Source organism: Equus caballus, chromosome 1 (genome assembly GCF_041296265.1).
Source record: "Equus caballus isolate H_3958 breed thoroughbred chromosome 1, TB-T2T, whole genome shotgun sequence".
In the NCBI taxonomy this organism is placed as follows: domain Eukaryota; kingdom Metazoa; phylum Chordata; class Mammalia; order Perissodactyla; family Equidae; genus Equus; species Equus caballus.
The window spans coordinates 41,413,939-41,436,725 of NC_091684.1; the positions used below are offsets into that span (position 1 = coordinate 41,413,939).

Consider the following 22,787-nt stretch of genomic DNA (forward strand, 5'->3'; position numbering starts at 1 on the left):
GAACAGATTGTTTCTATAGATTTTGCCTAACCAATTTAGAAAACAAAATGATTTAGAACATTGTGACTATTTCGGGTAGTATTCTTAAAAATTCTTCCTAGATATACCAATAATAATCTTAAAAACTCAAGAATTAATAGAGTTGTAAATGGTGAGAATATGTTTTTATTGAAGATAATGATTCTATCTTGCTGACTGAAAGGAGGAAAGAAAATCCTAATGCCGTTTCAGGGATCTGTTCAATTCTCACCTTCCCAGTGAGGTCTATTCCAGGCTACCCAACACAACACTACAACCTTTCCACTTCTGCAAACCTCATCTTCCTTACCCTGTTCCACGTTTTCCACCTATAACCTCATATATGGTATGTTTGCTGTTTATCCTCTAGTATTTCTTGCTAGAATATAAGCTTCATGAGGGCAGGGATCTGTATCCCAAGCATCAAGGACAGTGCCTGACCTATACCAGGTGTTCAGTAACTATTGAGTGACTTGAAATTTAGTTTATTGCATCATGTTGTTTAAGATGTCACTTTTCATTTTGCTTCATTCTTAACTACCTCTTCGTTGCTCAAGAAATTCTTCTCTGATCCTTCCAAAGCATTAGTCAGAATATAATTAATTATGCTAAGGTAACGGACGGTCCCAGAATCTCAGCGTAAATTAATAGTTTGTTTCTTGCTCATGCTAATGTCTAGCGTGTTCACTGTGGGGGAAGGGAGAATTTGAGGGAGCTCTGCTCCATATAGTCCCTCAAGACCCAGGCTGACAGAGCCGCACCATCTGGAGCACCTCAAGTCCTTGGTTACTGCAGGAGGGGAAGAGAGAAGCTGAGGGATTGTTCAAGGGATTTTGTTTATTTATTTATTTACTCGAGGAAGATTAGCCCTGAGCTAACATCTGTGCCAATCTTTTATTTTGTATGTGGGAGGCCTCCACACCATGGCTGATGAGTGGAGTGGTCCTGTGCCTGACATCCGAACCCGCAAACCCAGGCACCGAAGTGGAGCGTGTAGAACTTTAACCACTCAGCACGGGGCCAGCCCCCAAGGGATTTTATTTTTAATGCCTTTCCTTGGAAGCGTCCCATCACTTTCACTACTAATTCATTGGAATTAACTAGTGATGATGGCCCCATCTAACCTCAAGGGAGTGGAAATTTAAGGGAGCATATGCAATGTTTGGTGATCATTACTAGTGCTCATTACATGCATCCCACATTTCACAGCATGTATCACAGTTTATAACTATTTTAATAAAGTCTATTTCTTCTACTAAAGTGGAAATTCCTCAATGGCAAGAGAGGGTATGTCTGTTTTGATCACTAACATATTCCAAACATTTGTTATATATAGCAGGGACTTGATAAATATTTGTTCAATAAAAAATTTTAAACCAAATATTCAAAATAACCTTTTTAATTTTTTAAAGAAAAAAATACTCTCCATAGGAAAGCATTTCTACTTTTATGTCCATCAGTAGCCAAATGGAACTTATAAACATTTCCAACACACCAACTTTGGTTAAATGCACAACTTTGAAAATAACTCATTAACGCACACATCAAGATGCTAACAAACTCATTAATAGCCAAGATTCATTACTGTATGTCAAAGGTCATCCAGGGTTAACATTATTTTCATTACAATGAATTGTGAAATTCCAGTGAAATCTGTTTGCCTGAATCAAACTATTTAATCTCTAAAGTTGGAGTCTAGCGTTCTCAAAAATCTAATTTACACACACACACATATTCACACACTAACGCCTGCATGCATGCACACACAAACACATACTGCCCATTAGGGCACTGGCGCAACTTAATGAAAAAAGAAAACAGAAACTGAAAGGACATTTGTAAACGTGGGATATCATTTGGACAACTGTATAGAGTAGGCAGAAAATCCGAAAGGTGCACATAAATAAAGACCAATAAATGAAAGGCTACAGAAAGCCACACCTAAACATTTCAAGAATTTCACTAAACAGATTTGACAAACTGAAACACTAGAGCCATGACTAGAAGGCTTGCTCCATTCCACACAAATAAAATCTCTAACCATTTCAAGGACAGATGAGAATCCACATGCAACAAAGGAGATATAAATTATTTTTAATTTAGAAAAATGAAAAATATAAATCCTTGTTAAACACTTCATTTAAAAATATGCAGCTTTATTTTAAAATGTGGTAATGCTCAAAGACGGCAGTTGACTTCACTCATATATGTAAAAGTGTTCTTGAAATATCAATACACTGGTTCATAAGCTAGGTACTGCCCTCCAGCTAAATTTTTTTTTCACCAAAATTCTCAAATAACTGTCAAAAAAGTTACAGGTACTGTTATAAGCTCACCATTACACTAAACATGTTCCAGAGCTAAATGTGAACCATTCATGAAATATTGTTTTTGATGTGATGGAAATCACATGAGCACACAGATTTAAAGACAACTAAGTGATAAACCAGCAGTAGCTTTTCTTCTTTTTTTGCAGGTGTTAAACTAATTCACTCTAAATTGAGCAACTGTTTGGGAACTATAAAAACTGAAAAGTTCATCCTTCTTTTCCAACCTATAAGGGAAAGAGAAAGGTGATGATGAAGTTAACTAGTAATATAGTGTTTCACACATTCTGTTTAACTATTTGACACATAATTTCAAAATGCAAATATTTAAAATGGTTTTTGAAGAGAAATATCTACAATGTTAAGCTTGTCTACACTAAATAAATGTAACAGTTTTCTTTACTTGGACATATATCATCCTGATGCCAGCGATATTTAAACATTCATGATGAACCAACCCACTGAATTGGAAGGAGCTCTCAATAATCACACATGATCTGCATCTGTAGCGTTAGGATCAAATCACTGTCCATTTTCTAATGTAAATGAACATTCTACAAATCCATGATAGAAATAATAAGCTTAAAGGCTTTGAGAGTATGCACAGTACAAATTTCATTTTTTAAAGAAAATATATACATGAATATACAGAAAAAATGATTGTATAGTCACTAAAGCATTAATAATGGCTGTGTCTCCAGACGGGATTGTGATTACTTTGTTATGAGAAAGTATTCTCAAAATAGGTAACTTAAGAACCAAAGAGTATTACCACCAATGAAACTACTTTATTTATCCTTTCCTGTCTTCACATTGCAAACTTTTAAAGCTACCAACCAATATGAATTTGTCAGGGTGGCTATCTACATTCTGATATGCCTTTAAGAAGGAAGATCTCCTGAAAGATGAAAAAATAGCAAGATCATGGTCATAAAAGAATAGATTTGCTCTAAAATTTAGAACAACTGACAAGCAACTTAATCATTAGGCTTCCTATAGCCATATAATTCTATAGGAAAATCAGTCTCTAACATCTTTAAAAGTTTTAAAATATTTTTCTCTATTATCTTTTTTGCTAGTTGTTTAGGTACTGTCCTTATACCAGTTTGATTGAATATTTACTATTATTTCCATTCACAAACATTTCTCTCTGCACTAGTAACAGCACTGCTAATCAAAACTTAAGCCATTTAAGATGAAGTTTCAGACGTGTGACTAATCATCTGGCAAGAATAAAAGAACAAAAAGAGTTTTACGTTAGCAGCAAATTAACTAGATTTAAGGGTCTTGATTTTTTGTAAGCCTTTGGAAGCCTGCATGTTAAACACTGGTGATTTTTAAATTCTCAATGGAAATGGTGATGGCATTCATTTAACCCAACTAGCTCAAACTACAGTGTAGTGAGAATATGCCATTAAAAACAAAACTGCCAGTAAATTCCTATTTTCAGACATGACCAAGATCTTCTTAAAAAACAGACAAATTTTAGACTCCAGTATAGTTTTCAACCATACTTAAGATACCTAAAGAGAAAAAATGTGTGTGTGTACACACACACTTCTCATACTTTTTTAGATTATACATTATTCACACTTTTAAAAAGTCACATGGAGAAAACGTAAACTTGAAATAACATTAAATTCCACTGTTCCATAAATGGTTTGCTTTATTTTCAAAATGTCTGTACAAGCTACGCTTTCACTTATTACCTTACTATGCTTGGTTGAAAGGATATGCCTTAGTCTTTAAGCTTTTAAGAATATTAGAAATAACAAGATTAAATTCAGGTACACAAAGTCCTTTAGACTATTCTGGAATATCAGTTTTTAAATGGCACAAGTCACATGAGTAAATGAAGTTTCCCACATATTGATGGCAGACTACAGAATCATAAAGAATGGAAAAGCCACAAATTGAGATCTGGAGTATCAAATCCATTCTGAGGAGTTATTTTCAGACATCTGACTTAGTAAAAAAAATACATACATATATATGCACAATTTTTCAAGAATCTTGAACTTTTTCAGGATTAGAATGTTACTTAACGTGCTTAAAACAATTTAAATGTTGGCTAAAGCCCTACAAAATTACTGCCTCTCTTAAAGATGAGTAGACTGATACTCTACTCCTAACTTAACAAAGGCCCATGGTTTTATAATTGTAGGCTTTGAAGGACAGCAGAAAAACAATTTACAGAAAACTTAATCACATTTGGCTGCCCATTATTTAAAATTTCAATGAATTTAAGCAATTTAAATTATACTCTCATTTAATAAAACACCCACACAATGACAAGAATGAGACTTTAATCAGTTTTAAGTGGAGTTTATAACACTAAGAGATAGAGGGTTGTTAACAAACACAATAACAAATGGACATCTGATTGGTATGAGGCATTATCCTGTACACATCATATTTTTTTGTGTATCCTCAGTGCATAGCATTTACACACAGAGCCACTGCTGCACAGCACAAGAGTATCTGAAGAGGCTGAATCAGAGTAAGGCTGTTTAACAGACTGAAATTTTTTAGTATATATATTCTATATGAAAACAGATTGAACTTTTGAACTGGCAGGGTAGAAGGCAACTCTGCCAAACACTGCAGTTAAAGCCCCCACTTTAGTGCACAGTTCCACCCCTTCCATCTGCATGCATGACACATTAACAGTATTTAAAGGTAAACGAGGCACTTTGTGGCAACCACAGCCATCGTTATGAACATATTGCACAAATTTTCTAGAACTAAACATGTAACTTGTACCCTACTTTTATTTTTTAAAGCTGAAACATTTGATGCTGCCGGTAAACTCCACTTAAGTTTATAACCTGTGCCACGGCAAAGAATGGTGATGCTATTTATTCAACTACCCTTTAATAATTATGGCAAAAAATATTCAAGAGGAGCTACAAAGGACTTGGGATGGTACAGGGCCCAATTGTAAGCTTTCTTAAAAGTGATGCCTTCAAGTAACTTCAGACATGTAAGCGGCTGCACATCCAAAAAGTCTAAGTAAGAAAACATTCCAGAAACTCAAAGAGATTACCTACAGAATGCATTTCAGGCTAATTATGAATACTGTCATAAATAAAGTTTTAATTAGGACTCGAAAACCTTTCAGTCATAGCAATTCTTGTCAAATTCTATGGGGATGGTAACTGAAATAAAGGAGAGTAGTACGTATAATATATATTTATATATATAATATATATATAATGCCATTTTTCCATTTCCAATGACTACACCATAAAATGTAAGCAAGGCTTCTCAAAAACATTGAAACATTCAAAATCAAAACCCTCATTCAGACCTTCACATTCCAAAGGAAAAACAATAACAGTGCAAAAGCCCATTATAATGTCATTATTTATGACCTGGCCCTCCATATTATATATTGGAACAATACAAGTTATGTTTCAATACTCTGTGCCCAAAACTGTAACAAATAACAGTATTAATAACTATCTTCAAAATACGAATAGTTGCTTTTCATTTTCAGCTTTTATGAAAGAGGTGGCATATAAATTTCAATGGTGAGATCTTAGAATAGTTGTCTCTAACTTTACCAATTTAACTTATGAGCAATCAATTAATTTTCTATATCTCAATGTTTAAATATAAATGTGTAAATCCTAAGAGCTTTGTTAAAAAATTTAAAAATTTTATTTGTTGAATGAAACTGACGAGGTATGGAAAACATGTCAACATTATTTACTAAGAATATTTTGGATAAAGTTCTGCCTCATCTATTTGCCATCAAACTCTATATATGCTGCTCTAGTAGGTCCTATGCAATCTGTGTGTGTAAATTAACTAGGTCAGACCACAGCTAGTGAACAATTTCAGCACCAATAAGTTATTGAAAATGAGATTTTACAACATTAAGAAATAAACTGGCTGGATATTCAAATGTTTCAAGGTCAAGGTATAATTTGAAAGACACCAAATTTCTGGGGGGAAAATCTTTTTAATCATATCTTCACATTAGCCTTACAATAGTAGTTGTACTCTGCTTAAAATCATATGCAGTCTGGGCATATCAAATATATGATATTTAAGAAGTGAAATTTAAGCCCTAGTCCTAACTCTAGCACTATGAAGAAATGATTCAACACTGCACATTAAAAAAAAAAATCTATTCTTTCAATAGCGACTTGATAAAAGCATTATGTGGGACAATTTCTATTGAAAAAGTAAATGCCTTATTATTTGTGCAGTGTTGAAAATTTACTGCAACTCTAATTTCCTTTTTAACACAAATAATGTCCTTTTAAATATAAACATTATATGTATTCAGTATTCAAGTAAAATTCCCTAACAGTTAATGACATTTAAAAAATGTGCAAAACTGCAAAACTCATTGTAATAGAATGTGTAAGGTCAAAAGGGTGGAACGGCTGACAGCTATTGGATTGCATAAGTGCATCATAAATCTTTAAAGAAAAAAAACTGCTTACTGTAGAATCTCAAATTGAAATTTCCTGTGCAGCATTACAAAATATTTTATATTTATTGAGAAAAAAGAAGCTTGCAGGCAGCACATGAAGCATCCACAGCAGGTATATGATTGAAAACTAATAAGTGTAAGTTGTTGACTGATGTAGGTACTAATAGCATCTGACTTTTAGCACTGGCCTTGATTACACAGGAGATGGAGCAGTCATTACAATTGAGAAAACATATTTAATAAATCATTGTCAATTTGTATAATGTTTCAAGCCCATTCTTTGTTGATAGCCTCCACATTTATATGGTTAAGTCATTGTTGCTGTGTTTCCTATCTATGACCACATTATTTTTATATCCCTTCATTTGTGGATTCTTAAGATGTTGTGGAAGGTTCATTCCTGTACCCCAATACAGATTCACTCCCTCTAGCTGCCTTTTCTAGCACCAATATGCTTAAAAAAAATAAAATGCACAAACAACAAGCAGTGACAGCGGCCAATTCCTCAAACGTCCAGATTAATAACTGTAGCATGCTAAAGAAAGGTGCATGTAAATAGCTGGAGATGGTATATGGTCCAGAGTCCAGCATAAAATATATTCCTTTCTGAGCATTCTCTCCATTCCCCTAACCCGAATACATGCATTAGAATGTAGCAAAATCTCTTAGAAACTCCTCTTAGCCAACTGCAAACTTATCTGTTGCCACAAGTGCAAAGGGGTAGGATGTGAACCTGTATATCGCAAAGCTCTTTAGCCACTTCAGTTGGTGACAGAATACAAAATGAAAAATTCCTACGTATACACATCAGTCTGTCTCCACTTTTTATAAAACTGGAATAAAATGGGAAAGTGCCATCTTTATTTATCCTAATTGAATTTTAAATGTCCTTTTGACACAAAAAGATATATACATAACACAGCTACACAACCTTTTTTCAACTGGACAACAAGTGTCAAAACCCTGTGGATGTATAGGGTAAAACAAGATTGGTCAGGAAAAGAGAATTGTTCCTATAACTGGTAATCTGACACAATGTCCTATTGCCATTAAAAAAAAAGGTCCATTTTCAGTTTATTCAAGTTTGTTTTCATGGAGTTTTATCCCTCTTGATAAAAAAAAAAAATTCAGACTTTTGTAATTTGTGTATGCTGATCTTCATCAAAAGGTTCATTCTCTGGATCAGAGTCAGTGGTGTCAGAATATCTATAATGATCAGGTTCATTGTCACTAACATCTGGTGTTACAGAAGTTGAACTGCTAGCCTCTGGATTTGATGGCTCCTCTACTGTTTTTGTGAAGTACAGCTTCACCTAGAGAAAGAAGAGAAAGTTTAAATGGAAAATCCATAAATCTGATTAGCAGATTCATTTTTAAGTACTATGACAAACACAATCTTTTAAAGGCAGATCCCTTTTAAATGACCACCTTCTTAAGATTTCCTACATTTTCTTTCTTATTATATACTGAAAAGATAAACTGAGATGTTAATATACTATTTTATTTATTTATTTATTTATTTATTTATTTATTTATTTATTGCTGAGGAAGATTCACCCTGAGCTAACATCCGCATGGCTACTCAGAGACAAGTGGCGTAGGTCCATACCCAGGAACTAAATCCAGACTGCTGAACTTAACCACTAGGCCACTGGGGTTGGCCCTATACTATTTTTTTAATAAGCATAAACTGCAAGCATTAACTAAATATTTCTATAAAAGAAATGCACTGAGATTGAAGTTCATCAATAGTTCACATAATATATTTTCAATCACAAAATTCAATTTACAAATAGTTGAGTTCCAAAAGAACGTTTCACTTACTACTTGTCTAAAACACAATGTGTTCTCTGATACAAACAATACCAAAAAAATACTATACTACACAAAATACTGATCAACAATGATGTTAGGATCCCATTAGCCCTAAAAACTTCACCTAACAGGAGGAAGGAGAAGAAAGTTATCATACAGTGGTGTAAATAGTGGACCAAGAGCCTTTACAGTCATAGCTGAAACAACTGTCAAAACAACTCTGCAAGGCAGGTATTTCTATTATAAAGAGGAAGAAGCTAAAGCCCAGAAAGGTTAGGAAACTTGCCAAAGGCCACATATATCTAGTAGGTGGTAGATGTGGGACTTAGATCTGAGTTCAAATCCCTTACTCATTCTATCCTATCTAGAGTTCCTCCCCCATTAACCAAGAGTCATGATCAGCTCTTCTCCTTCTCTTACATCCAACATCCAGCCATCAGTACATCCTTCTACTTCTATTATCAAAATACCATATATGCCTAATCTGACAGCTTCTCATTACCCCTCACTGCCTCACTCTAGTCCAAGCAACCACCACCTCTCATCTGAACTAAACCACCGCAACAGCCTCTTAACCAATCTCTCAGCTTTGCATACTTGCCCCCTCTCCCTACTTTCCTCTCCAGTCTATATTTTAAAGGAGTGGACAGAGTGAACTTTCAAAGACAAAATTCAGATTACATCTTTCTCGCACTGAAAACACTCTAGTATTAGTCTTCACACTTAGACTGGTGTGCTTTAGTTAAAATGATTTCTTATGTATTGCTCCTTAAATATACCAAGCCCATTTCTATCTCATGGCTTTTGCATCTTTTCATGAATATTTGTATAGCTCCCTCACTTCATTTAGGTCTTTTATTACATGTCACCTGCTTGGAGAGGCCTTCTCTAATCATCCAGCTAAAAAACACACTAAGATCGTTCTCTATCCTAACTCTGTTTATTTTGTCATAGCACTTACCATTATATAATATTTATTGATAATTGAAATAGTTTTTATTTGTAATCACAAATATAAAACCTCTTGTAACACTAAAATAGAAAACAATAAAACTAGAGGAAGCCACACTTTAAACTAATGATTGAGGAAAATGCAGATTTGGAGAAAAGAAAGTGAATGGAAAACTGTGGGTTCTAAAAGGCATTTCAAAACACTTAAAAAGAGAGGCCAGGCCAGTGGCGTAACAGTTAAGCTAGCACACTCCACTTGGCAGCCCAGGGTTCACGGGTTTGGATGCCGAGTGCTGACCTATGCACTACTCATGAAGCCATGCTGAGACGATGTCCCACGTACAAAATTGAGGAAGACTGGCTTAGATGTTAGCTCAGTGACAATCTCCCTCAAGCAAAATGAGGAAGATTGGTAAGAGATGTTAGCTCAGGGCCAAGCTTCCTCATCAAAAAAATAAGTAAATAAACACTTAAAAGAAATAAGATCTAAAGGCACTTAATACTGGATCTATTTTCACTTAAAATATGTAGCACGCCCTTTATTTTTATTATTACTAGCAATATTTTTATGAGCTATGGTTAGGTTGTTACATGATATAAAAATGAAATGAAGCAAAAAGTAAGAAAATCTAAAAAGAGAATGGAGGAGGGCAGGTTAAAGGAAAGGGGGGAATCAAGTAGAATAAGAAAAAGGAAAGGGTAAAAAACAGCAAACCACCATTTGGGAATGTTTACATGTCAGATTTTTTAATGCAGAGAATTCTTATTTATAATTAGAAACAGAAATAGACACACACACACTATAGGTAAAAGTAAAATAAATCATACAATTTCAGAATACAAAGGAAGTAGACAGAGTTTTAAAAAGGGAATAGCAGGGGAGGATGATCAGAGAAGGCCTTTCAGAGCAAACGAGATTGAAGCTAAGGCTAAAATTTGAGAAAGACAGTCATGTGAAGGGCAGAGGAAAGGCTGAGGGTAGAGAGGTACAGGGAAAAGGAAAAGAATTGGAAAGACTGGAGAAGAGTTCAGCATTCTGAAGAAATGAAGAGAGACCAGTATGGGTGGATCGTAGGGAGGTGGGAGAGAATGTGGCTAGAGTTGATGTAAGAGGTAGGCCTGTGCTAAATTATGCAGGTCCTTGTAGATCATATCGAAAAACCACAAGGTCTTTAAAAAGTGTAAGCAAGAGTGACACAATCAAGTCTATTTTTAAGATCACTCCAAGGGGCTGAGAATAAACTGGATGGGGATAAGAGTGGAAGCAGTAAGAATATTCCCTAAGACTCATTCCCAAATAACTGAGTTCCCTTACACTCCCCCCATGCCTACTTCATTTCTCACTTACTTAACTCCCCTCCCCAACCTCTGCCCCAGATTTCACCAAACACTAACCAAGAACAGGGTAAGGAAAACACAGTTTTTGGACTCTGTGTGCATCCTGGATTTTGTTAGGTAACTGATAGATAAATATTCCTTCTAAATAATACTTAATTTAATTCAAAAATTAGTCAAGCAAGTCCTTCACCAGCTATAAACCTAGAATAAAACAAAGACACACACAGAGCCACACACCAACTCCTCAAAATGTTTTTAACTGACCTTAAAATTTGGAGAAAAGTATCGGTTGGCCTTGTCTTTATTTGCTTTGTCGAGATCATTTTTTGTTAAAGTGAGTACTAGATATTCTTTGTCATTATCTGCACGCTCTATACTGCAAATACTATCAATTTCTTGATCACATAGACTTCCATTTTCTACTTTTTCTGAGGTTTCCTCTGGTCCTGGTATAAAGAATGTATTTACCCAAAAGTGAAACATTTTGTCCTAAAAAAAAAAAGATTTTAAATTTAAATATATATATATATATATATATATATATATCCATCACCTATATTCAACATTTGCCCCAAGAAGTCAACAAAATAAGCCATAAGTTATTTGATATTTTGAATAAAGGTAAACACAAAGACTAATACTTGGCAATCTGTAGGTTACCTGCTGCATCAAATTCACAAATGATTTTTCTTTTATTCAAATTTTAGACCAAAAATGTAATTCTACAAGTTCTAAGATAACTTACTTTTGTCTTAAAACTTTAAGTAAAGTATCTCCTTTCTAGTCTAATATTAGCTTTAAAAAATGTTTTGAGTTTATATGTATGTACATATAAAAAAATTCAGAAATGGATTTAATTTTCTCTACATTTCAACAAGCTATCTATTACAAAACTTACTTCAACAAAAGTTCTTAAAATATCAGTATAACTTCCCCATAAAGTAAGGCAGACACATTTTACTTATGGCAATACAAACATTAAGTAACTCCAGTTTCTTACATGACAATGTATGTTTCAAAATTTTCATAATAAAATATGGTAGGCAGGTAAGTACTTCTGACTTTTTTATATGTTATAAAATGTCTATTTGTAAAAAAGAATCACTACTTACTAATAATATGAGATCTTGTTAATCAAAAACCTTCACTTCAAACCTTTCTTGATCAACATAGAAAATGATCTCTCTCTTCTCTTAATTACTAGAATATGACCTGTATGGGTCATTTGACAATTAATGACGTACAGCCTTATGACATCTTAACTGGTGCCTTAAACTGCCATTTAAATCTTTTAATTGTAATTTATCTTCAAGTTTTTTTTCACCCACGGAGATGGTAAGACCCTTAAGTATCTTATGTTTTAAATGTCTTTGTATCTTTTAATAGTACCTAGCAAAGCAATCTTACATGTAACTCTTTTTAAAAATACTTGTTAATTTCAATTATTTTGGCCAAGTCATTGAGTTAGGAACTACATATATATTTCACTTAGAGTCAGAAAAAAATAAGCTATAATATTTAAATTTCCAAAACTGTCGATGCCATATATGTGCTGATTATACTAAAACTGTTTTTGCTTAAATCACGGCAAATATTTCTAACAGGCAGGAAAAATCACATGAAATGAAAATATATGTAAAGTAATCCAAGATAAACGTATTATAAACATTTAATCTAATCTTCAATTTTACATGTGTTAATGTAATACATAAATGATAACTGAAACAAGAACTAGCACATTCCTAAAGGTAGAGAGGACTAGTGATGTACATGCCTATTTTTAAAAGCAAAGTATAAAATTTTATGTGTACCAGTCTTACAATGAACAGAAGAAAAAAATTATTTATCTTAATTTTAAAACATTCGCTAACACTTCTTAGGTTACTGAAAAATAATTTTTCAAAGTTATGGAGATATATTTAACTTTTATTTGTACAGAAGAGGTAGGAAATAGGTTTCTGGTGAAAATGTAAGTTTAACATTTTGTGATTTTCCAGCTACTTGGATTCTGGATAAAGGAAATTATATTTCTTCTGGTAAGTCAAAGTAGGGTTTAAAAATTTTGTAGTAAATGAAACTTCCTCTTATTTTCTTTCAAAAATGAAAAAAAGCTAAACATCAGGAAAATAATCAATCCTATTACTGAGAATGCCTACAGATTGGCAATACACTATTTAGTATGTTTAACGAGGCAGTAACAATATACAAAAGCCAGTGTTTTTGTTCACTACTATCTAAAAGTTTTGCACCTTAGGCTCACCTTAAATGTTCACACTTAATATTTTAAACCAAGATAGTTTGTTTTAAAATGAACTCTTGCATTCTCTAAATATAGCTCAGTAAGAGGCAAACCTCACTAACTTTCTAAACCTGCATATTTAAATAATACCAAATTTTTTCATTCTTTATTACTTCCTCTCCATACCTATTTCTCTCTTAGCTAAAAATTGAAATACTCAGTAAATTTGAGGAAGCTAAATATAAAATGACTCAGTCTCAAGAAACATAAACCAAAATAGGGGATAAGTGGTTTGTGTAATTACACAACACCACGGAACAGATCTTATTTATACATACAGACCAAATTTTTTCCAACTCTTGGTCCCATGCTAACTTCTTCTCAGTTAATTAATCATCCTTCCTAAGAGGATTATAACTGATTTAATGGAGTATGTATGCAATCTTTAATAGTTTCACAAAATTTCTTTGTATAACCCAAGGTAAGGAAAATTCATCTCAAATTATAATGCCATGTGGCCTTTTCTTCCTAATAGGATTATTTACCATTATAAGGGCTCTCAATGCCATAATAAGCAAAGCATGTGCAGATCTAATAGAAAATCAATTATAATTCACTAGCTGTCAATCATAAAATAAAATATATCTTTTAATCTCTCCTTACAGAATTATTTCTGCCAAATGCTTTAAGCAAAAGATCTGAAGTTACTATTAAAGGTATGGCTATTTTGGATATTTTTCCCAATAAAAGTAAAGTGCAAACCTTTTTTAGCATCTTGTTCTGTTTGTGGAAGAACTCTACTTTGATGTCACCACACACAGGCAACGGCTGAGGGAACTCAAAGTACATGAACTTGTCTTCCCGTCGTGTGGGTCCTGAATTGGAGGAATATATCTTCACCTTTAGCTGGCAGACCACAAACTGAGGATCTGCACGGTTAAATACATAGTAGTATCATTTCACAGGAAATGCCTTTAACTGCCAAACTGTCAAAAACTATTTTAATGATTAATATTAGCAATATACAAAAAATAGTAATTCACCGTCTGTAACCTTGATCTAAAACAAATCAATGGAAATAAATCAGGTAAAAAATATAATTAGTACAAGATTTCCCTAGTTTGAACCTTCAACATAAGGTTCTCTATTTCATAATTAGTAAGTCCCAAGATTAGACTTCTAGAACCACAGTAACATCAAACTTTAACATTGAAATGATGTTAAAAATCTAATATAAATTACTTTAAGCAAACTAAAATAATTTTCTGGCACATTTATGAACTTGACAAAAGGCACCTTTTTACTGCAGTATTTTAAAATTTCTATCATGTAACAAAAACTACAAAATACAAATCATTACATGTTCACAAAAAGAAAGAGAACATAATCTATAAAAGTTATAATAAATTCCATAAACACAAGCTCCAATATTTATAAAAATATTAGCCATCATTCATTTTACCTATAGCTCACATTTTATTTTTTAAAGGTATATAAAGCCATCATCATGAAAAGCAAGAAGAAAGAAATCTGAAATGTCTGCAAAGAAATGCAACAGACATCAAGTACAAATTGCAGCGCAAGCCCCCTCCCCTCCAAAACACACCCCATTTTCAGTAACAGGTGTTTTGGCTTTGGCCCATGTCTGTTTTAAAGTAACTGGTAAAATACGACCTCTCAAAATGTATCACGCTTATATATTAGCAATTCAACTAAAAGATAGTAAAGTATGGAAAGGGAAGGATTATATATTTTATTCTTTAAATCTACTCATAAATACATTTATACCTAATGACATTAACAATAGAAATTAAAGACATTAATATTAAAATCCTAGGACTTTAAAAACTTTAAGTTACCTAAATAATTTGACAAAGTGTAATTCATTCGTAGTACACTGAACTAAAAAACTCAAGAGTTCATTAAAAAAGAACGTGATTAACCTTAAGAGGTAAGGAGCAGGTCTTGAAGGAAACATGCCAAGACAATCAAGAACTTGAAATATAAGCTTGCATAAAGTGCATGATATTTATATATATATTAGATAGACAGACAGGTAGATATAGACATACAGACATAAAAATTCTCAGCACCAAAAGGCATCAGCCTTGAAGATGGGGGAAAAAATTATATTCTTTATCATATTCTTTATCAATGTGACCAACAACTGATAACAAGGCAAAAAGCTTATCCAAGCTAAATGAATTTTCCAGTTTAATATACACTTACTGGCTCATCTGTGTAATATCTAAAGCAATATCAGTAATCATATAATAAACTGGAGGTTTGATAAAAGCATGTGTGGTTATTCAAATACGGATTTGTGAGCCATTTATCATGAGAAAAAGGCACTCCAAAAAAGAGAAACATTACACTAACAATCTCTCAATAATTTTCACTTCCTTGACTAAAGATTCAAAGTACAATGGGCCATTTTACAAGACTTTATGTGATACTGAAAATTTCACTAGGAAGTCTAGTTTGAAGAAGCAAACAAGTTATGATTTCAAAGCTGTGATAATCAACCAGGATGAAAACGTTTTGTAATCTTATTAATTCAAATTCCACTAATTCAGAATCTAATAATTCTGATTTTAGGACTTTAAAAATCAAATTAACTATATAACCCAGATTTCAACTAACCTACATCTAAAATGTGTATCTTCAAGAACTTTACAACTGTATAAACAATTCATAAACTAATTACAAATCAGTGTTACTTAGAATTTCCCCAAGAAACTACACTAAAAAGTTTTAATAAAAAAGATTTCCTAAATCACTAAAGAAAATAATTTTCTTTACCATATGACTTTCACATTTTAGATATATAAGATGCAATTTATCAGAAGTCCAACATTAGTATGATTTTGTTGACTTCTAAGGCACAATTCTGACACATATCCTTTGATATGACTGACTGTGTTCTAAAGAAATGACAAGATCAATACCTAGTAAACAAAAACCAGAGTTAAATTTTCCTGCATACTGATGTATTAAGAGAAAATCACACTGATCATCTTTTATTAACATTTTTTAATCCTTTTAGATATATAAAATACAGTAACTTTTCCTTTATTTAGAAATACTAAGAAAATAATCAAGTAAGAAAAAGGTTGATAACCCCTGAGAACTCTAGAAGATACTTTATTTTCACCACAAGTTTTGTTTCCCTCACTAATTCCTCTTCTTCCTCTTAAACCCAAACTGTTGCAATTCCCCTTGTCTCAGTCCTCACCCTGTTTCCCTCTGAGCCTTCCCATGCTCTAGCCCCACATCATAGTTAGATGAAAGGCTTAACTACTACGTCTCACTTCTCTCACCTAGGATTCAAAATCATACTTTCAAATACCCACTATCTTCATGTAAACAGCTCACCTTCACCTGATTTGAAATATGTTTAAAAGCAAAATATCAATATTCATGTCTCCAAGTCTCAGATTCACTTCTCTTTCTTCCCATTTTTGTGAATTATTCACCTGACCAGGATCAAAATTTTGACAAAAACTTCAGATATAAATGGCAAAAGAAAAATTAATCAAATGCTATTTGACTGGCCTAACAAAGCACATCTGGCACAAAGCAAGCCACATGACTGGCTTCCTTTCCACCATTTTTTTCCTCTTTCAGTCACTACTTTCTAGACAACTGTACTTAAAAATGCAGCTTAAGCCTCTAGTATTATCACTGACACTGTAGTATTTATCAAATCAAGTCCAATATCCCCATTCAGGGTCCTCGAACAGTCAGGAACACATTCCATTCCTTTTCCATTCTCTGTCTCTACATTTCTTGTCCAGCTCATTTCCTCCTACTGTGCTTCAATCAAGCTATTTCCTATTGCCTATATGAAAACCTCCTTCAGTTTTAATGCCAATCTAAACTGTACGCTTTCTCCAACGTTCAATCAAGAGATGGACTTCCTTCACAAAACTTATTCAACAACCCCCTAAAATTTTTTCTTTTTCTGAATATGCCATTTATAATTTATACATACAAGCTCCAATTTAATTATATATTACTTATTATACAGCTTCATTACATAGCATTAAATTACAGTGCATAAACAGAGAACTGGAAAATTAGTAAAGATTAAAAAGATTTTAATAGTCAGTAACTTTAGCAGTCTAAATGTAATACTGAGAGACCAAAAAAAACCCCAGTGTTTAAACGAAGGTAGGCAGAAAGAGCCAATAGGAGATTTTTGCTAGAGAGGCCAATGTGAAAAAAATTATACTAGATTAAGATTATTGAACTGAATGTTCTCTCTCCTTTATTATCTCTCTAATACTTTATATCTTTCTTTTGGCTCTTTCACTGATACCTAGCCAATAGGAAGAGCATGAGTTTTTCTACGCTTGTATAAATCTATTAAGTTCCTATGTCAACCATCTCTGACAGCCCAGTGCTTGCACTCAGCAGTTTTATAATTGTACTGAGATGACAAGTGCATCAATGAAGTCTCTTAGAAGCCCTTAACATGCTGTATTAAAATCTGTGGTCTGAGATAATGTTGCCTTGCTCTAAAAACACAGGAAAGATCTGATGAGGGTGATCACATCTATCTGACAAAGATAAATAATATCAAGAAATTAATTTCCTAACTATAAATTAATTTAGGAATCCAAATTTTTTAATTATATAAATATCTTCAAGAAGCAAAAATCAAAGCTAATAACTAAAATCACTAACAAATTGCAAAATAACACTGAAATATTATTACAGGTATTAAAAGAAATAATGTAGCGGTATGTTAACTGGAAACTGTGAAACTGCACTCTAAGTAAATAAAATATATTTCTCAAAACATGAAAACTTGAGTGATCACTTTCAAGGCAGAAACTAATATAAAACTCTGTTACAGAAAAAAGCAGCAACAGTTTGGTTTTTCACAGAGCTGGATAAAACTTCCCTCCATGCATTCTCCCTTGACTAACTGCTTTCGGTCTAGGTATTAATTGAGGTTCCTATCAGTCTAGCTAAGAACCTTTGGCCAAGAATAGGAGAGAATCAGAACAGGATCAGCATAACTGAGGTAGGTGTAGAGAGGTGAGGGTAAGAAAGATAAATTAGAGGCAGACATCAATGACAATCTCTATTTAGTATTTATCTAGGAAGTTTCAGATTTCAAAATATCTTCATCTTATGGATGAGCAAACACAAAGATAGGTAGATGATGCGCCTAGGGTTACACAGTACATTAATGACAGATCTAGGAATGGTACTCGGATCTAAATCCAGGATTTCTCTAATATTCCACACATTTTGACTCAACCCTCTTCACTTAATATACTTCAGCCTTTTGCCATGTCTTATCATTTTTTCCTTTCATGTCCTTGTCACTATTACTATCAACATCTAGTGTTCCTAAGATATGAGGGAATTGGTTCCTGCTCTAACACCAGAAAACTGATGAATCCCACTGCTACCCTCATGCTGGATCTCTGATGGGGCAAGTTTTTTAGTCATCTGGTCAGAATTTAGGCTGTACTTACAGCACAGACTATTTCTTTCAAAAATATAATTTGGCTTCAAAGACATCAAAATCCATCGCTCTTGTCTTCCTTAGCTCAATGTGAACAACTAAGTTCATTAATTAGTTTGGACACTTCAGAAATATACACTCTTGCATAAATTTTAAGTGTGGTAAATTTCTCTCTAAATTTTCATATAAACTTCTAGATATGTTAAGAAAAGTGTTCCAATACATGGAAGGATGAGAATTCAGAGCACTTACTGCAAGTTCCGCCACTGAACATTGGAATAGTTTCAAACATCATCTTGTGAAACAACAGTGCCACTGGTCTATAATCCAGATGATTCTTTAACAGGTAGCTATAATAATACACATAGCGCCTCTGACTGGGAATAGTTACTCCCTGGTGGACAGAAAAAAAAGAAAAGCCAAATTCAAAAGAAAAATTCCATTAGAGTTATTTTACTAAATTGTTATGGTAACTGGGTTGTACCCAGTGAAGAACATAAATGCATTAGAAATTTGACCTTAAATGATTAATATTTAAATCCAGCTCAATAATAGAGTAAATCGGAGCAACACCAAAACAAAGGAAAATATCAGAATAACTCTTCTCCCTTAAAATACAATTATTATAACACCCCCATTTATTCAGTGGTCACAACAATGCTCTGACCCATGACCCCAATAAGCAAAGGCCACTGCATATCCAAAATAACTGTCAAAGCCCTCTGCACTACAGCTGTGCTCTTTACATGTAGGGTTTCCCACATTTATGGACTTTCATTAAACACACAATTCCTCACAAAACTGGTTACCTATTTTCCAAGCAAAAGCATATCAGATCAGCAAACTAGATAAAAGCATACTGCCTTTAAGAGGCAAAAATAGAGCAGCAAAAAGTGATGCTGGCCTTAGAGCCCAACAAAAACAGGAGTATGTGGCTGACATAAATGTATGCAACAGTCCAATAACAGAGGTACTTGAGATGTCCCTGAACTACGTACAATTCTTTAAGAAACCATGGAAATATAAAATGTTTTAGAAAGCTTAAGTATTACAAATGCTAAAATAGATTTAATTCATGTGGTATTTAAAAGGGACAGTTGACTAATCCAAAGGAAAAAAATCTAATGTGTGCAACAATGCATTCACTAATGATGCTGAATAAATGAGGTATAAGGGCACTTATCTATGGTTTCTTTGCCTATTACACAATGTGACTTCAGAAAAATTCAAGCATTTAACTCAGAAATACAAGGCAAATAATCACATTAAGAAGTCTGACAGTTAAAAGTGATTTTCAGAAAACTTAAACAAAAGTACCTCAAGAGAAAAAAGAATTTGCAGTATTTCTCTTTATCATTGGAATCTAAATCTCCAAATGTGTTAAAAACTCTGGACACAAATACTTTTCTTCCCTCTAATGAAAAGTATAAAGTACACTTATGTGAGTTTAAAGACAGGTATGTTGAAGGGCAGGTATGGAGGTATTCACTGTAGTATTCTCAGTATTTTTTTTAAAGGTAAGCATGATTTTATTACAGACAATAAATAAAATGTCAAAAAATGGATAAAAGCCATTTCAAATCAGGAAAAATGATTTAAGATTTTGGCTACAGTACAAAAACGATACAATCAGAAGACTTGGATTTGAATGCTGACAGTCAAAATGCAAACCCTGATTTGTTTCCTTAGGAAAAGGAAGACAATAAAATATACCCTACGATCTTCACAGAATTCTCATGAAGATTAAACAGTAAATGCAGTTACATAAAAGCATACTAAAACTACAAAATGCTACACAAATGCTAATTAAATATAGAAATTCTATCTATATTTAAGGTATAGTTTTGGAATTGCCATAATTTTAGTTCTATGTATTTTCTTAAAGAAATAGTAGTAAAGTAGTATTACTTTGAAGAGCTGCTACAAAAACTAATGTTAAAAATTATCACTAAATTTAAAAAGTGTTTAAACTTAAAATGGTTTATTATACCACATCTTTTAATGCCACTTCAGCAAACAACTTACTATTCATATTTATCAAGATAAAATTCACAATTGCAAACCAGGTTCATGGAAATAGAAAGAAGATGGATGAATGGCAAGGAATCTTTGTTGAACCATCTAAATTTATTATCTAGTCTAAAAATTAAATAAAATTAAATAAAAAATTAAATCAATAGAAGTCTGTAAGAAGACCAGTTGTCAAGTTATATGTTGGGGTTTAGTGGAACGATAGATGATATTTTTCTCTTTATCTCCACTCTTGGTATGTTTGTGTGCAATCATTAAAATGTTTTCAAAGGTTTAGTTTTTCTCAAGTAGCAAGTGATTGGTAGCATATCTATAATGTGGGTGTTTATACACCCAATTAATCCTTACCAAAAAGGGCTAGGCAAATGTGTAGAGAAAGAATGATGAATCTGCTAATTGTCAACACTGGATGAATAATTTATGTATAAATACAAGCTGAACCAAAATTACTGATACAGTTAAAAAAAAAACACTGGAAAGCACAATTGTAAATTTATTTATTTAAATTATTTAAAATAATTCAATTGATTTTACTATCAAAGTATGCATAATTAGGTTTCTGTATCTTAACTTTTTTTAGCCAGCCCTAGTGGTTAAAATTCAACACTCTCACCACTGCAGACAGAGTTCATCTCCCAAGTCAGGGAACCACACCACCCATCTGTCAGTCGTCATACTGTGGTGGCTGCATATTGCTGTGATGCTAAAAGCTATGCCATCAGTATTTCAAATTCCAGCAGGGTCACCCATTATGGACAGGTTTCAGTAGAGCTTCCAGACAGACAGACTAGGAAGAAGGACTTGGCCACTCATTTCCAAAAAAATTGGCCATGAAAACTCAATGAACAGCAGCAGAGCATTGTCTGCTATAGCTCTGGAAGATGAGAGGATGGTGCAAAAAAGATCGAGCAGAGTTCCCCTCTGCTGTACACAGGGTCAGTAGGAGTTGGAATCAACTAGATAGCACTAACAACAAAAAATCTTAACTTTGCCATTTTTATCTACTTGTTAGCTTTCCAGCACTTCAAATTCAACGTGGTCAGATTAACAGAAATAAAAAAATTGGAAGACCTAAATATGTATGGACCATAATGTGTCCTCCTCACTCTCTTCCCATCTCTTGTAGCCACGATGCACATTTACCAAAATTTAATTAACCATACAATGAATCATGCTATAATTTAGAATTTGAAATGAGTAAAACTTCCAAACCAAACTGACAGTGCAATTTACAACACTTCAAATATCATATTTCCTGAATGTATACACTGAAAACAATGATTTATGTGTGCATGTTTTACCTATAACATCTTGAATATGAAGGTCTAATTTAAAATGTCTCTTTTTAAAAATCTAAGAAAAGAACATTTTACTCATCTTCAAAAAGTTATTTTATATATGAAAAGAGGGCTGAGCTTTAGAGCTTTTGGAGATTAAAAAATACTACACGTTTTCCAAAACTTCCACTTTTCATTTAAAGTAAGACCAATAAAAATCGGTTTTATTCTTTAACCAAGAACTTTTACACTAAACTGGTCTATATACCCCCAAAGTACAGTTCTACCACTAACGACTCTCCTTTTCTGCTCTAATTGTGAAGAAAGTTACTTATACTCTTAACCATTTTTTCTCAAATATAACTTTCAAAACCTTCTAATTTTAGCTAAACTTAGCATTCTTCAAGTCCAGTTAGCACCACATTCCTGGCCATCATCTCAAAAAGCAGCCACTGCTTCTTCAATTCCCTTACGTTCACAGACCAGGAGGAAGGACTGAACAGAATATGTGGAGTTCCTCCCACTGTTCTTTCCAGCTCGCTTTTCCACTGCCTTTACTCAGCCTCACCTATTCCAAATCTCTGTCATTCAGTAAGTCTTTCTTCTGGTATGCACTTATTAAACTCTTGACCACAATGATTTCAGGACCTTGTTCACCTCTCTTCTTTCTATCCTGTCCCAGACATCATTCTGAACGAATTCAGTTCCTACCTTACTGGGAACCTTTGAGGTCATCCAGTGTGAACACTCTCAAAACTCTCTTCTTCCATCTAAAAATCTTTTCACTCTCAATATTTCATAAAAGCGTCTCTTCATGTTCACCTAGGTTCCATTTTGGCAAGTACTCTATTAATTATCTCCT

At 33.3% G+C, this 22,787-nt stretch overlaps 1 protein-coding gene across 2 annotated transcripts in view; it reads right to left on the reverse strand.

The window, feature by feature from the left end:
* Nucleotides 1-1,401: 1,401 nt before the first annotated feature.
* The window catches only part of PTEN (phosphatase and tensin homolog), a 91,138-nt gene continuing 69,752 nt past the window's right edge, over nucleotides 1,402-22,787 (reverse strand). Inside the window, 4 exon segments of one of the 2 annotated variants that reach the window (NM_001317260.2) lie at nucleotides 1,402-8,105; nucleotides 11,161-11,385; nucleotides 13,898-14,064; nucleotides 18,870-19,011. In NM_001317260.2, coding sequence (NP_001304189.2) covers nucleotides 7,920-8,105; nucleotides 11,161-11,385; nucleotides 13,898-14,064; nucleotides 18,870-19,011 — 720 coding nt within the window. In that variant the 3' untranslated portion in view covers nucleotides 1,402-7,919. 2 annotated transcript variants of the gene reach the window in all.